This window comes from Aphelocoma coerulescens, chromosome 24 (assembly GCF_041296385.1).
Source record: "Aphelocoma coerulescens isolate FSJ_1873_10779 chromosome 24, UR_Acoe_1.0, whole genome shotgun sequence".
Taxonomy (NCBI): Eukaryota; Metazoa; Chordata; class Aves; order Passeriformes; family Corvidae; genus Aphelocoma; species Aphelocoma coerulescens.
Genome location: NC_091037.1, coordinates 1,337,690 through 1,351,332, shown reverse-complemented (window position 1 = coordinate 1,351,332; position 13,643 = coordinate 1,337,690). Strand labels below are relative to the sequence as shown.

General features: G+C 62.1%; 2 protein-coding genes across 4 annotated transcripts; both read left to right on the top strand.

Moving 5' to 3' along the window:
• The first annotated feature begins 640 nt into the window (after positions 1–640).
• On the top strand, positions 641–6,156 carry LOC138098217 (myelin protein P0-like). Of its 3 annotated transcripts, none has more exons than XM_068994591.1 (8): positions 641–743; positions 2,505–2,550; positions 3,853–4,010; positions 4,352–4,577; positions 4,672–4,798; positions 5,135–5,195; positions 5,402–5,497; positions 5,669–6,156. In XM_068994591.1, the coding sequence occupies exons 2-8, from the start codon at positions 2,514–2,516 to the stop codon at positions 5,828–5,830; spliced, it is 867 nt and encodes a 288-aa protein (XP_068850692.1). In that variant the 5' UTR covers positions 641–743; positions 2,505–2,513; the 3' UTR covers positions 5,831–6,156. The 3 variants fall into 3 exon arrangements, with proteins under 3 accessions (XP_068850692.1, XP_068850691.1, XP_068850690.1); XM_068994590.1 differs by having other exon boundaries at positions 2,323–2,550; XM_068994589.1 differs by lacking the exon at positions 641–743 and having other exon boundaries at positions 2,214–2,550.
• Positions 6,157–6,256: 100 nt separating this feature from the next.
• SCN2B (sodium voltage-gated channel beta subunit 2) lies at positions 6,257–11,361 on the top strand. The gene is made up of 4 exons (XM_068994592.1): positions 6,257–8,011; positions 10,450–10,616; positions 10,769–10,979; positions 11,101–11,361. Exons 1-4 carry the CDS (start codon positions 7,030–7,032, stop codon positions 11,298–11,300), a joined length of 1,560 nt encoding a protein of 519 aa, XP_068850693.1. The 5' UTR covers positions 6,257–7,029; the 3' UTR covers positions 11,301–11,361.
• Positions 11,362–13,643: the final 2,282 nt, after the last annotated feature.

Genomic DNA, 13,643 nt, shown 5'->3' with positions numbered 1-13,643 from the left:
CTGAGCTTTCTCTTCCTCTGCTGCCCATATGGAAATTTCTCGGTGCACCATGCAGAACAGGGTGATACTGGAATGGAGAACAGGAGCTTCTCTGGTGTTTCAAGGAAAGAGGAAGGGTGAAAATGGCCTTTCAAAGTGGCCAGGAGGGGAAGCAGTGATGAAAATCAGTGGCTGCTGTGTGTTTCCGAAGGAAGCATCTGCCCATGCTGTGCCAGGCAGGCCCAGGGGCCCTTCAGCCCCTTGAGGGGTCTGGCAGCACCAGGAGGAAGGCACAGCCCCATCACTCAGTGCTGCTGCTGCCTCACTGGGACAGGATCCAGCGTGCAGCAGTCACAGCTCTCCAACCAGCTCTGAGCCCCGAAAAACAAAGCAGGACGGAGCAGAGGGTGTGGGCCAGCAACCTCTGTGTCCTGGACTGGTCATCGTGACTGGTCAGGCCAGTCTGCCAGGCTGGGCCTGAGGCACAGCTGTGCCTGTGAGGCGCCTCCTGAAGCTGCCCCATCGCCCCTCTCAGGCAGGTGCACCTGCAGTTGGTTTCCCCTCTCTGGTGCACATCCTAATTCGCTGTTCCGCTTTCTCTTGCGTGTGAAAGTGACCACCAGACTCGACCTTAAAGAAGGAACTGCCGAGAAAGGTCTTGCATATGCAACCTCGGGGTGATTTAGCAACTGATTCAGCTACTCTGAATCAGTCGCTGAAGAACCCTTCATGCTAGACAAGCTGGCTTCCCCAGGCCACACTAGGTGAGTATTTTTTGCTATAATACTTATTTCTGGATGCTTTTTCATTTGTTTTTCCCACGAAGAGAAGCAGGGGAGCAGAAGTGCTGGCGACTCAGATGCCACGTGCAAAAGCAGGGAGATGTGAAGGCTACATGGTGTCCGTGCCCTTTCTGCCCCAATCTCTTTGGGAGAGGCGATTTGGATGTGTCAGCACTGGCACACGCAGCACAGCTGGTGAGTGGGTGCTGGCTCCAGCTGGTGCCTCCCAGCACCCTCCCACTGCTGTGTGGCACAGGGGGAGACCCTGCAAAATGTGTCCCCAGATGGGACCAGAAATCCTTCTCGAAAACAGGGCAATAAATCCAGCAAGGACTTGGTGGCAAATAAAGCCCAGAGCCCCAGCAGCTCAGCTGCAGGGACTTTTTGGAGGTTCTGGGCATACAAACCTCCGCTTTCTGCAGCTGAGGACTGTTTGTGGAGCTGGCTGCTATTTTGGCTGCTGCACAGGGGTGGTCCTGGGAGGGTGCAGCTATGGAGGTTTTGGCAGTGTCTCTGGGAAAGCAGGATGCTGTGCCTGCTGCCCTGAGCTGTGCTGGCCGTGCTGAGGGCCCTGGGGCTGGGCAGGAGTTGTGTTTGTAGGTCGGGTGTGCACCAGCACGGGCTGTGCAGCAAAGTGTGTCACAGCAGAGCTGCACAGAGCACAGCCAACCACGCAAAAACCCAACCCCAGAGGGCTCCTGTGTTTTCAGAGGCAGATGGGAGAGGATTCCAGAAGGTTTGCTGCCACTTCTCAGGATATTTTGTTTGTGGAAAGGGCAGGGTGATGAAGGTACAAAGCTGTAGTGACTTTCTCAGCCTAGAACTGATCCAAGGGTCCCAAGCAGCTGATTCTGGGCCTGGAATCCCTGACTGTGGCTGACCTTTAGATCCTCTTGCTTGCATGATGGAGCAAAGAGAGAGAAGCCACCAAGATGCCAGAGATGATTCAGCTCTTGTCTTTCTATTTCTATTTCATTTCTGCAGTATTGGAAAATACGTGCTGGTAATGGCAGCCTCAATTCCAGCTTCATGTGGGGCAGGAGAGCTGCTCTCAGTAACTTTTTACCCTTAAATAAGTTTGGAATGGCTACAGCTGGGGTTCATGGAGCAGGGACAGGGCAGCAGGGTGCTGCCTCTTGCCTTCCTTTGGACACTGGCTGGCACATTCCTGGTGGTGACAGCCAGTCCTTCCCTGGGCTGCAGGAGAGATCTGTGATGTGCAGGAAGGAGATGTCAGCTTTATTCTGAGATGTGGAGCGGGTCAAGCTGAATCCAGGGACCAAGTGTGGCACTGCTCCAGCAGAACCTCTCACCGTGTGCAGCACCCAGGGGCAAGGATTTAGTTCTGGAGTAGGGGGTCCGTGTTTTAGGACCAAACTTCTCTGATTCCGTCATATTAAAAACCTCTGATTGCTTTGGGAGCAGAGTCAGCACCTGCGAACATCTCAGCTCAGATGTCAGAGGCTCGACCCCCAAACCACCGGAAAGATTCGTGACTTAGGGGAAAACACGAAGGGGTTTAGGCTGAGCCCTCTCCCCCACGCTCGCTCTTCCTCTCCAGGCTCAGCGCGGTCTCACAAACCAGAGCCCTGCTCCCTGCCCCCTGTGCTGCGCTGACTTTCAGCCTCCCAACCTCAGAGGCTGCACATCACAGTCTTCTTCTGACCTTGAGCCGGTTGCCAGTCCCTGGTGTCCTGCCCCAGGGGACACTGGAGCATGTGTCACCTCTGCTGTTCTTTTCAGAGTGAGAAGATGTTGCTGAGCCTGACCCTGCTGCTGACATGGATGGGTGAGCTCTAAGTTTTATCTCCCTCTGCTTTCCCCTCTGCCTTTGCTGTGAGACCCATCAGTGCCTCTCCTCCTGTGGTGAGAACCCCTTGGGGCTGCTCCTCTCCTGGGTGCCAGTCCCTCCTCTGGCTCTGCGTGTGCTCATCTCCCCTTCCCACAGACCTCCCCTCTATGGGCTGCAAACTGCACTGGCATCCCTGGATGTGTCCTGTATTTAGGCTCCAAGGCTTTGAAAGAAGCAGAACTGCTTCGCCAAGTCTAAATACAGGGAGAGGTTTCCAAGGTATTGATTTTGGCTCTGCTCAAGGCAAGCAGCTCCCTTGGTCCTCTCCGCTGGCAAATATTTGTCATTTTCAGCTCCTCAGCTGGTCAAGACCAACAGAACTTGTTTGGGAAGCTGCAGCACTTTGCATTCATTATTTACAGGGCTTCAGACAAACACTTGGTGCTTGGCCAGGGCCCAGCCCTCGGTGGTTGTGGACAGGCTGAGCAGAGTGGCCCAGCCACGAGGACGAGCCTACCTGCCTGAGCAGCTCCCGCTGAATCAGCTCAGCCAGCTCTCAGCAAACAACAGCCAGAGCCTCAGCCTTCCCTCGCAGCTCACTGCAGGCTCTGAGGCAGGTGGGGTTCCTGCTGACGAGCCCCAGTGACATTTTCTGCCCCACTCATTTCAGAGAATCGTTTACTTCAGAGAAGACCTTTAATCCCCTTCCTGCCACACACTCTGCAGCCGGCGAGCGGCAGCTGCTTCATGCTGGTTGTCAGCTCTCTGCTCTTTGATGTTCCCCTGGTTTGCTTTTTTTCCCACTGTCCAGCTTCTCTAGAAACCCCAAGCTGTGTTTACGTGGCCAGACAAGTACAAGCCCAGGTCTGGAGCCTGTGAGCAAAGGGGAAGGAAGCCAAATGGGCAGTAAGGGAGGAACTGAAGCGTTTCATGTGAAGCGCTTGAATTGCCCCTGGCCTGGTACAGATGAGAGCAGCACAGGTTCTCCCAGCCAGTGACTCACAGGCACAGCCCTGCAGGAGCTGCAGACTTTGGCTCCGAGGCGTGCAGAGCAAGGGTTGTGCATCCCAGCCTCCTTTCGGCTGGATCACACGGCAGCAGCCCTTGGTGTGGCGGCGGGAGGATGTGCTGCCCCACATCCCAGGCACGCCACAAGCAGGGGTCAGGCACAGGTTTGGCCTCTGGACTGGTCAGGGCCGTGAGCCCCAGGCTTCCCTGGAGAGGAGACAGTGATGGGGACAGGCAGGCTGCACCTGGCCGTCCTCCCTGGGCTCATCCTGCTGTCCTTGTACCCGGCAGAGCGATGCAGCGGGGCTGCCGGGGTGTTCATGGAGCCTCAGCTCCAAGCTAGGGCTGGGGACTCTGTGCTGCTGCGGTGCCTCTTCCTAGACCCCGACAGCAAGGGATGGACCCTGCACAAAGTGGACTGGCTGCACAAGGCAGGAGCTGGCACTCAGGTGGGTCAGGACAGGGGTGGTGGGGAGGGGACACGGGGGCTGATGGCAGGGGAGCAAGGCGGCTGTGGGGAGGCTGTGGGGAAGCCCATCCGCCTGTCCCCAGGCCACGAGGAGAGGAACTTTCCATGAGGAGAAGAAGGGTCCCCGAGTGGTGGCGGGACCCGTCCGCATGGCCCCGCAGCACCGGGGAAGCACCGCTCTGGCTGCTGCATCCTGGAGCCTTCCCAGAGAGCGCCGGGCTCTGTGCGAGGAGAGCAATCCACGAGATACAGAGAGAGCGTGAATCTGAGGGCTCTTGAGGGGGACAGGGCACCTGACATCCTTCACCTGTGCCCTGGCAGGAGGAGATGGTGTTTTATTACTACAGCAACTACGGCGTCCCCGTGGGCCGCTTCAAGAACCGGGTGCAGTGGCAGGGGAACATGTCCCGCTGGGACGGCTCCATCCGGCTGCAGGACGCGCGTGTCAACGACAGCGGCATCTACGAGTGCGAGCTCCGGCTGCTCCAGAACAGCAGCATCTTCCGGAGCCGGACGGTGCTGCACGTCAGCCCCGCGGTGCTGAGAGGTGCGTGCCGCTCCCGGAGCTGCCCGCACGGCTCTCCCGCGGCAGGGCCGGGGTCCCCGCCGTGCCATCCCCTGCCTCGGTGTCTCCCCGGCAGGAGGCGGAGCAGCAGACGCCGAGGATGCGGCGCCCCCGAGAGACTCTGGGTTCTGGCCGGCCGTGGTGGGCTGTGGCTGCGTGGCCGTGGTGGTGGCGTTCCTGGCCGGGCTCTGCGTGAGGAAGAGGTACCGGCGCTGGCTCTGGGTTTAGGGGGGTGAGAAAGCACCTCCCTGCAGCCCCCCTGCGCTGCTCTCGCTGCTTTGCCCTGACCTTCTCGGGTGCGAGGGTTCAGCTCCCCAGGTGTGGGGTGCAGCCTCCTGCTGCCATCTAGTGTCACCCTGCCCTGGCCGGTGTCCCCTCGGCTCCCAAACCTCCTGGGCTGTGCCAGCAGCAGAGGCGGCCTGGCCGAAGCATGGGCAAAGGGATGCCAGTGTCCCGGGAGAGGGAGGGAGGGAGGGAGGGACAGGAGCAGCGGGTGTTGCTTCTCGCCGGAGGTGACACTGCTGCTGCCTTCCCTCGAGGTTTGCGACCAACACAGCCCTGGAGAGGATGGGGAAGAGCAGCAGCAACAACAAAGCAGAGGTGAGAGCTGAGGCTGGAGGGATCACTGGGGTTGGGTGTGTGGGCCCAGGGCTGGGGAGGCTGAAGGAGGGGATCCACACTGCCCAGGCACGAGGGGCCATTTGCTGGCCAGCTCCAACCATGTTGCTTGCCCTGTAACTGGGGTCAGGCAGCCCCTCTGTGTTTGGGGCTGCTCGGTTCCAAATACCCCGATCTGCCCCTTGCAGGAAGCAATTTACTCCTCAATCCCTGTAGCTGAGGTACCCAAGGCTGAGCAGGAAGCAAAGAAGAAAAGGAGAGCTGAGGACACGTACATAACCATGGTGAGGAGCTGCAGCAGGCGTGGTGGGACCCCCACATCGCTGTCCCCGTTACCAGGCCCATCCAGGGCCTCACTCCCCATGCCAGACCCCAGCATCCCATGCCCCCTGCCCCCTCCAAACCCACCCGGGTCCCCGTGGTGAGGCTCACACCTTGTCCCTTGCTCCCTGCAGCACCCCTCTCACTGCCGGGACAACGGCGTCTACGTGCAGCTGGCCAAGAGGGCGATCCCGTCGGAATGGATGGCAGAGGGGACACAGGGGGATGGGCAGAGCAAGGAACTCCACAGCAGGCCAGAGGAGGCACTTCCCTGGGCTCCAGAGCAGGAGAAATAGCTGTGCTGTGGGATGGCAGCCCCTTGTCCAAGACAGCTTCGTCCCTCTGAGGACTGAGAACTGGTGACACATCACTGTGTGCTCCGTGCCAGGGCACTGCTGCGGCACAGCCCAGCCCAGCCCAGCTGTCTGCAGGGAACCAGGGGACACCTGGGCCTTGCCCCCTGGTCTCTGGAGAGGGGCACAGTGGGCACAGCTGCACGCTCCAGCTTTGATCCTGGCACAGGATAAGGATCTCCAGGGGGGAGATGCAGCAGGAGCCGTCACGTTATTTTTCTGTAGATAATAAAACTCAGGGAGTCTTCCCTGACCCTGTCTTCGTTTTACCTCCTGCCTAAGCGTGTGATGTCCAAGTGTGCCAAAGTCTGCCTGGCCCAGGGCCTGGGAGCCCCTGCACCCTTGTGCAGCCTCACATGGGCACCCACCAGCCCCGCTGGCTCCAGGCGGGAACAAAGCCAAACGGGACAAAAAAGGGGTCCCTTGGCAGCAGGATGGGGACGGAGGGGTTCAGGACAGAGCCCGCGGGCAGTGGGGTCCCCCACGCGTGTCCCCTGGCCACGGGTGAGCAGCCGGGTGACGCGCAGCGCTGGCCGGGGGGAGCCCAGCAACCCCTCCCGGGCCGCCGGGGCAGCGTCTGGGCCGGCGCTGGCGCTGCTCCCGCTCTGTCTCTGGGTGCCGGGCGCTATCCCCGCTGTCGCGCTCTATCTTTAGATGTTTGACACCTCCAGGTGCGGAGGGAGCCGGGACCCTCCACCTCCCACCGCTGCCGGGAGACTGCAGCGCCGCGCTGCGCTCCTTGGTTCTCGTTGACACCCTGCTCGCTTTTCCCGCAGGCAGCCGCGGGACGGGATTCGGGAGGAACCAGCCCCCGGAGCTGGATTTGGGAGGGTCGGGGGTCGCACAGGGCCTTTGTGGGGTCGTGGGAGCTGTAGCAGCAGAGCAGAGCGGGCTTTGCCTGCCCACGGTGGGTGGGAAAGGGCTGTGTGTGCAGTGAGGGTTTGCTGAGCAGGGCTGCTGGGACACTCCCGTGCCTTCTCTCCCGGCTGTCCTGCTTCCCCTCCGGACTCTGGTCAGGCAGCAGAGCCCCCCTGCACCCCTCCTGCCTCCCTGCTGCCCCTTGCGTGCCTCCCCAGGCCTCTGCTGCACGGGAACCAAGGTGTGCCCTGGCTCCGGGGCATCCCTCTCCTCTCTCCCCAGTGATGCTGTCCCAGCAAAAGCCACCACCCCGTGTCCCGGGGCCTGAGCAGCTCTGTCACTGCCTCTTCGGTCTCCAGGAGGTCTTCTTGTCTTTTCTGCACCCACTTCTGCAGCCTGAATCCAGGTTTGGAGCCCAGGGCCAAAAGGCTTCTTTGACTGATGGTGTGAAGGGGACCAAAGACTTTCTCCAGCCCTGTTACAGCTGGGCAGAGGCTCCCCGTCCCAAGGGCTGGGTGAGGAGAACTGTTATCCTGGGAAGAGGTGCTGCTGGAGAAGGGGAGGGAGCCTCCAGCAGAGTCTGGCAGCCCTGGGGAGCGATGGAGCTGTCCGGGAGCGCGCAGGTGACCGGGAGCACCTCCACCTGCTGCAGCCTACCTGGGGCATCCCGGCTGGGCGCCTTGGGCCCCTCTGCTCTCCCCAGCCCGGAGCAGCCCCTCTGCTCCCTGCCTGGCTCCAGGAGGGCATTTCCAACGCTCCTGGGCCCCGCTGGGCTCTCCAGAACGGGAACTGCTGCTGCGGGTGGTGTGAGCGGGGCTGGCCGCCAGCCTCCAGCGGGGCACACGGGACACACCTGCACGTCCCCACTGCACCCGGGGGGCTGCGGGGGCCGCGGGCACCCACCGTGTGCCACAGCCCCTGCTCAGAGCAGGGAGCCGGCAGTGCCAGGAGCTGTCGCCTGCAGTTCAGGGGAAAATTTTTCCGCCCTCCCACTCCGGCGGCTGCAATCCACCAACCACAGCATTTACTGCTTTTTTTCGCCCCAGCGCCGCTCCAGCCATATTGGGCTGTGGGGAGAAAGCGGCTCTAATGTTCTATGTCACCTGCAAATAACCCGGGCGTTCGAAAAAACACCTCCACCACCTCCACAACCCACACCAACACCACGTCCTCTCCACACACAAAAGTCCGTCAAAATGAGCCTGGAAGCCTGGCTCCCGCAGCCCACCTTGTTCCTCACTGGCCTCACCTTGCTCCTCTCGCTGGGTAAGTGTCGGCTTGAGCCCCCTTGCATGTGCCGAGGTGGGGAGACACCCGTGTCCCTGGCCAGGAGCCCCCTGCCCGTGTCCCAGCCCCGGGAAGCGCCGTGCCGCAGGGATGGGGACGGAGGTGGTCTGGCGTGCACCTTGCAGAGAGCCACCAGCCAGGGTGACCTGCTTTCGGGCAGGGTGGGGGGTATGGTGCCACTGCATCTTCTCCTAAAAATGCCCTGCATGCTGCTCGCTGGGGGCTGAGCACAAAGCCCTTTGCATGTCAGGCAGAGGAGCGGGCTGGCGTGGGGACAGGGCTGGGAAGGTGCTGGCGGGTGGGCTGGGCTGGCTTGTGGCTGTCCTTTGGGTGCTGGCAGGGGTGCTGTGGCTGTTCCTGTGGCTGTCCCGGGGCTGGTGGCTGTGCTGGGGGCCGCGGTCCGTGCGTGCTGCCCGGCCCCGCAGCAGCAGCGTTGTGTCAGCAGCTCCGCGGCCGCATCGATCGCGGCCGGGCACGCATCGCTCCTTTGAAGTGCTGTCCTGGAGCTCCTGATGGGCTGCTTTTCCCCAAGGAGACAGCCTGGGAAAGGAGGATACAAAACCTAGCCAGGGCTGCTGTAGAGGCTGCCGTAATTGTACCCCCCCAGCCTGGGTGCAGCATGACAGAGTGTTTGGGAGCCTGCGCAGCGCCGCAGGACGCGGCCTGGACGGTCCCAGGGGTTTTGGGGCTTTCTTCCCCCACCTCTGTTGTCCCCCAGGACTGAGTGCCCAGGCAGTGGCAAAGTTTGGACCCACACACGTGGGTGCTCCCAGGTCCTGCCAGGCCGTGGTCTCCCTGCTTGGGGTGGCAGGTTTGCTGCTGGTGGCACCTCATCCCTCTGTAGAGCCCTGGGCAGCCCCGAGGACATGGGACAAGGCCATGTCACCCACCCACAGGCACACAGGGCATCGTGTGAGGGGCACCCAGACAGTGATTCCATGCAGGGATTCCTCCAACCATTCCTGCTGGCGCAGGCCGGCTCCTGGCTCTTCCCTCCCGTCCCTGGTGGTGGCTGCCACCAGGCAAGGCTGCAACACTGGCTTGGGACATTTCTTCCTGCCTTGGGTGCTGTAATCGTCCCCATGCACCAGCCGTGCCATCCCTGTGTCCCTGAGCCCTGTGGGAGCCCTCCCTGCGCTGGGGCTGGGTGGAGGTTGTTCCCCATGGCTGCCAGCACAGCAAGGAGCTGTCTCCAGGGCTTGGCCGTACCCGAGGGCACCGCTCTGCCTCCAGGGAGCTTCAGGGTGCCGCTGGTTCACACCTCGCAGCGGGACCTGGGGCTCGACACAGCCGTACCTGCAGCTGGGAAAGGCTCTTCTCCCTGGCTGCAGAGCCTGGCCCCTTTCCTGCCCTGCTTGCAGGCGGAGCGGAGCGGCCAGCGGAGCAGCCCTGACATGCACCCAGCTTGGCCTCGGGAAGAAGGTTTGAGAGCAAAGAGCAGCAGCCCAAGGGGAGAGGTGAGGTGATCATAAAAGCACCTGGTGGCAGCGTCACTGTCCCTGCCCTGTAGGGTGTCACAGCCCCCCTGTACCCGCCGGTCCCCCCCAGGGCTCGCTGTCCCCGTGTCCCTGCGCTTCTCAGGGCTTGGCCTCGTGTTTGCAGCCAGCTTGGCTGTTCCTGTCACCCAGCCTGGGGACAGGTGCTGGATGCAGGCGCTGGGTTTGGGTGCTGCTGAGGGGAGCTGCAGGCAAGGAGTAGAGGAGGGAGCAGGGCACAGACCCCCCATCCCTGCCCACTCCCCAGGTGAGTCCTGCCCTGCGAGCTGCACCAGGTAATGCCCCTGTTTCTCAGCAAGGCCGGGGAGCAGGGACTGGCCTTGCTCCCCCAGCAGCGACTGAGATCTTGCTCTGGTCGTTCCCAGCTGGAGAATCCTTGCGTGGGCACTGCTGGCAGGGGAAAGCATCTGCATTCCCCCCCGAAGCCCCTGGGGCCGGCCCTGGCAGATCCCAGCCCTCGCTGCCGTAGCTGTGTCCTGCTGGGAATGAAATGTGATGAGCGCAGCCATAAATTCCGTGTGGCTGTGGCGCCGGGCCCCCGAGCTGACGCTGCAGCCTCACACAGCGCTATCGATCCCGCAGCAGCACAGCCCCGGGGGACGGCCGGCAGCAGGGCTGGCCTGCAGGCAGCAGCATTCAGCACCGGGGATGGCACAGGAGGGTCATCAGCCCTGCCAGCGCAGCGATGATGCTTTTCCTGTGCAGCCAAGGGACGGTGCCAGGGCTGGGGCTGCTCCCCTTGTTCCTGCCGGGAAGGGGAATTCCAGTCCTGGCTGGATGCAGAGTGCGTGGATGTGCCTGGAAGGCAGTGCCAGGCCCGAGGGAGAGCTCTGTGCAGGCAGGGCAGGATGGGGACGTGGGCTCAGCTGCCAGGACGGCTGCCTGTGACACCCCCTCCCCTAATTCATCTGCGTTTGGCAGCACCCCCGGGACTGGGCATGGAGGTCATGGCCCCTGCCACCATCAATGCCTTGAATGGCTCCTCTGTGAAGCTCTCCTGCACCTTCAACTCCTGCTACAAGGTGGAGAACAAGCAGTTTTCCCTCAACTGGACGTACCAGGAGTGCAGTAACTGCTCGGAGGAGCTGGTGAGTCTCACTGGGGATCTGCTGGGGGTCCTGGGACCACTTCAGAGGGTGTTCCTCGGAGTTCCTTACAGGGTGGCGTGTGCAGGGAGGGGGTGCCTGGCTGGGGAATGAGCCCATGGGGTGCCTCACCTGCTGTCCCCACGGCTGCCCAGTTCCTGCAGTTCCGCACGAAGATCATGAACAAGCAGCTGGACCGCTTCGGGAACCGCGTGGAGTTCACCGGCAACCCCGCCAAGTACGACGTGTCCTTCACCCTCAAAAACGTGCAGCTGGAGGACGAGGGCACCTACAACTGCTACGTCCTGAATCCCCCAGACCGGCACCGGGGCCACGGCAAGATCAGCCTGAAGGTGCTCACCAAAGGTCAGTGGTCCCCTGTGCTGCAGGGCACCCACGGGTGCAGGGTTTGCTCCCAGAGCCCTGCCCCTTCCCAGCCATTCCCGCTGGACACTGTGTGCCCTGAGCTCCTGCCGTGTGTCCCCAGAGCCCCCGAAGCACGACTCGACCGTGGCCGTCATCGTGGGCGCCTCCGTGGGAGGCTTCTTGGCCGTGGTGATCCTGGTGCTGATGGTGGTGAAATGCGTGCGCCGGAAAAAGCAGCAGAGGCTCAACACGGACGACCAGAAGACGGAGGAGGAAGGGAAGACGGACGGCGAAGGCAACCCGGACGAGGGCACCAAGTAACGCCCCCCTGCTCGCCCCTCCCTCCTCTCCCCTGTACAGCGTGACCCTCTTGATGTGCTTCCCAGAGCAAGGATTTCTGTCTCCCCAGAGCATCCCTCCTTCCATCCAAACACCCAACCCAGCCTGGAGCAGGGCGCAGAGGGAAGGTCCCTGGAGCCTGGCTGTGCTGGGCAGGGCTGGGGAGGGGCGGCTGCAGCCCCTGAGGCTGAGCTGGGACCAGCCTGTCCCCTGCTCTGAGTGCCAGAGAGCCGTGAGGAGGTGCTGGGGACAGGCTGGGGCAGGTGAGACATGGAAGGACTGCAGCAGGGGGTGCCAGGAGGGGCAGAGGGCTCTGGAGAGCCCCGTGCCCCATTGTCTGCTCTCTGTCTCAGTAGAAGATGCGAGCAGGGGCCAGCAGTCTGCCCTCGGGGTCACAGCTCATCCCGAGGTGCTCCTGCTGTGCCTGGGCCACTGGCACTGGCGTTCCCATCCCGAGGGATCCTGATAGCTGCCAGTCTCCTCCTTGCAAGCTCGTGCTCCTCAGGGACTGTCCCAGGCTGCTCAGAAGTCAGGGGCCAAGGCCATGAGCACACCTGATATCTTGGAGCTTTGCGGTGTTTGGGAACCATTGATGGCTCTAGGTGTGCAAGGGATGGGCCCTTCTGCCTCTCGGGCTGTTTTTGGGTCTGAGCATCTCAGCCCAAGGTGCTGGGCTGACATTTTTGTGCTTGTTTCCTTCTTGGGGAGGGTGATTGTGGTGGGAAATGTCCTGCTGATTTGTCAGACTGAGGTGGTGGAGACGAAGAGCTGCTCAAAGGAAGAGGAGCTTTTGGGCACTTGCTGGGAAGGACTGGGCACAACAGCAGGCCCGGAGTTAGGACAGCTCTGTCACCCTGGAGCAGCCCTGTCATGCTGAGACTGCCTCCTCCAGCCTCCCCACAGAGCACTGCACACCCGTAACTGCCACGGCAATGCACTGCCAGCGTGCCCAGCCCCGTGTGCCACCTGCCTCCCCTGCAGGTGAGCTGTGCTGGGCAGCACCAGGGGTTCAGGCAGGGAATGACCCATGGCAGTGTCCCCTGTGGCACCGGGCCTGAGCTTTTCTTCTCCCGTGGCTGCCAGGAGGGGGACAATGCACGGAGCCACTGGGGACACTGCCCAAGGGCAGGTGGTGGAGGTCCCGTCACCCACGAGCAGCACTGCCAGGGGAGAAGGGAGACCTTTGCAGTGTCCCTGTGGAGAGAAGGGACACCTTTGCCATGTCCCTGTGCAGGTGCCACCCCGGCAATGCCATCAGGCCCCAGGGATGGCAGGACAGCTGTGCCCTCCCTGCTCTGCCCCATCGCTTTCCACCCCAGCCCCACGTGCCCTGTCCATCCCACTCGACCCCCCTGGTCTCCACGCTGCTCCCCTCCCATCCGCAGCAGGAATGTGCCGTGTCCCACGCGTGGCTCCCTTCCCCGGGCCCTGCTGCCCAGGGAGGGCCGGGCTGTCCCCGCACCCCCGCACAGTGCCAGCGGTGCCCCGTGCCGCAGGGCTCCCGCACCGCCTTCCGCCAGAGCCGGGCTGTCCCCGGCTGCTGGTGGGACTGAGCCAGCACCTCGGGGGTACAGAGGCCTCTGAGTGTTGCACATGACCAGTCTTGCATCTGCCTTTCATTTCTTTCGTGCACTATCCTTGGATTGCAACTTGCCAATCAATGCATCTGTCTGTACATGGCTGTACACAGCAGAGACAAATACAGATCTGTACACACAGGAGGCGCTGCTGTGGGTCGTGCTGGGGCCTTGGGTGTGCGCCTTCCCCTGGGCTTCTCTTGCCGAGCACTCTGCCGAGCACAGGATGTTTTTATTGCTCTTTGTACAGTCAAACAAACGAAAGAACAACAAAACACCGACTTTGCCCTCGATGCTTTTGTGCCGCTGCCTGGAGGGGCAGGACGGGTCCCTCATCTGCTCTGCCTGGAGGGATGAACCCGCTCCAGTGTGGAGCTCTGTCCTGCTGGGGTGCTTTGGGTGCTGAGGGAGCCCAGGGCACCCTGTATGTCCACAGCTCTGTCCCTGGGAGCCGTCGCAGAGCCAGGGCAGGGCTGGGGGTGGGAGTGTGGCCAGTGCTGCCCCAGCCTCCCCACAGGGAGATTTCAGGGGTGCTCCACACCCACTACAAGGCCTCCAGGACCTGTGCCCTGTCAGCTTCTCCACCTGTGCTTCTCAGAGAGCTGGGATTGATGGCTGCTCACTGCAGGTAAGGCTCAGCAGGCTCCAGCAGAGCCCAGGGCATGTGCTGGGTGATGGACACCCGTAACCAGCTGTTCTCCCAACCCAGCAACGCCGTGGGGATGCTCCGGAGCAGCACGACACAACT

Coding starts and splice junctions, on each gene's coding strand:
- LOC138098217 (XM_068994590.1), top strand. CDS start 2,478: ATGTGTCACCTCTGCTGTTCTTTTCAGAGTGAGAAGATGTTGCTGAGC. Junction 4,011..4,351: donor AGGCAGGAGCTGGCACTCAG/GTGGGTCAGGAC, acceptor GTGCCCTGGCAG/GAGGAGATGGTGTTTTATTA. Junction 4,799..5,134: donor GGGCTCTGCGTGAGGAAGAG/GTACCGGCGCTG, acceptor CCTTCCCTCGAG/GTTTGCGACCAACACAGCCC.
- SCN2B (XM_068994592.1), top strand. CDS start 7,030: ATGCTGTCCCAGCAAAAGCCACCACCCCGTGTCCCGGGGCCTGAGCAG. Junction 8,012..10,449: donor CACCTTGCTCCTCTCGCTGG/GTAAGTGTCGGC, acceptor TGCGTTTGGCAG/CACCCCCGGGACTGGGCATG. Junction 10,617..10,768: donor GTAACTGCTCGGAGGAGCTG/GTGAGTCTCACT, acceptor ACGGCTGCCCAG/TTCCTGCAGTTCCGCACGAA.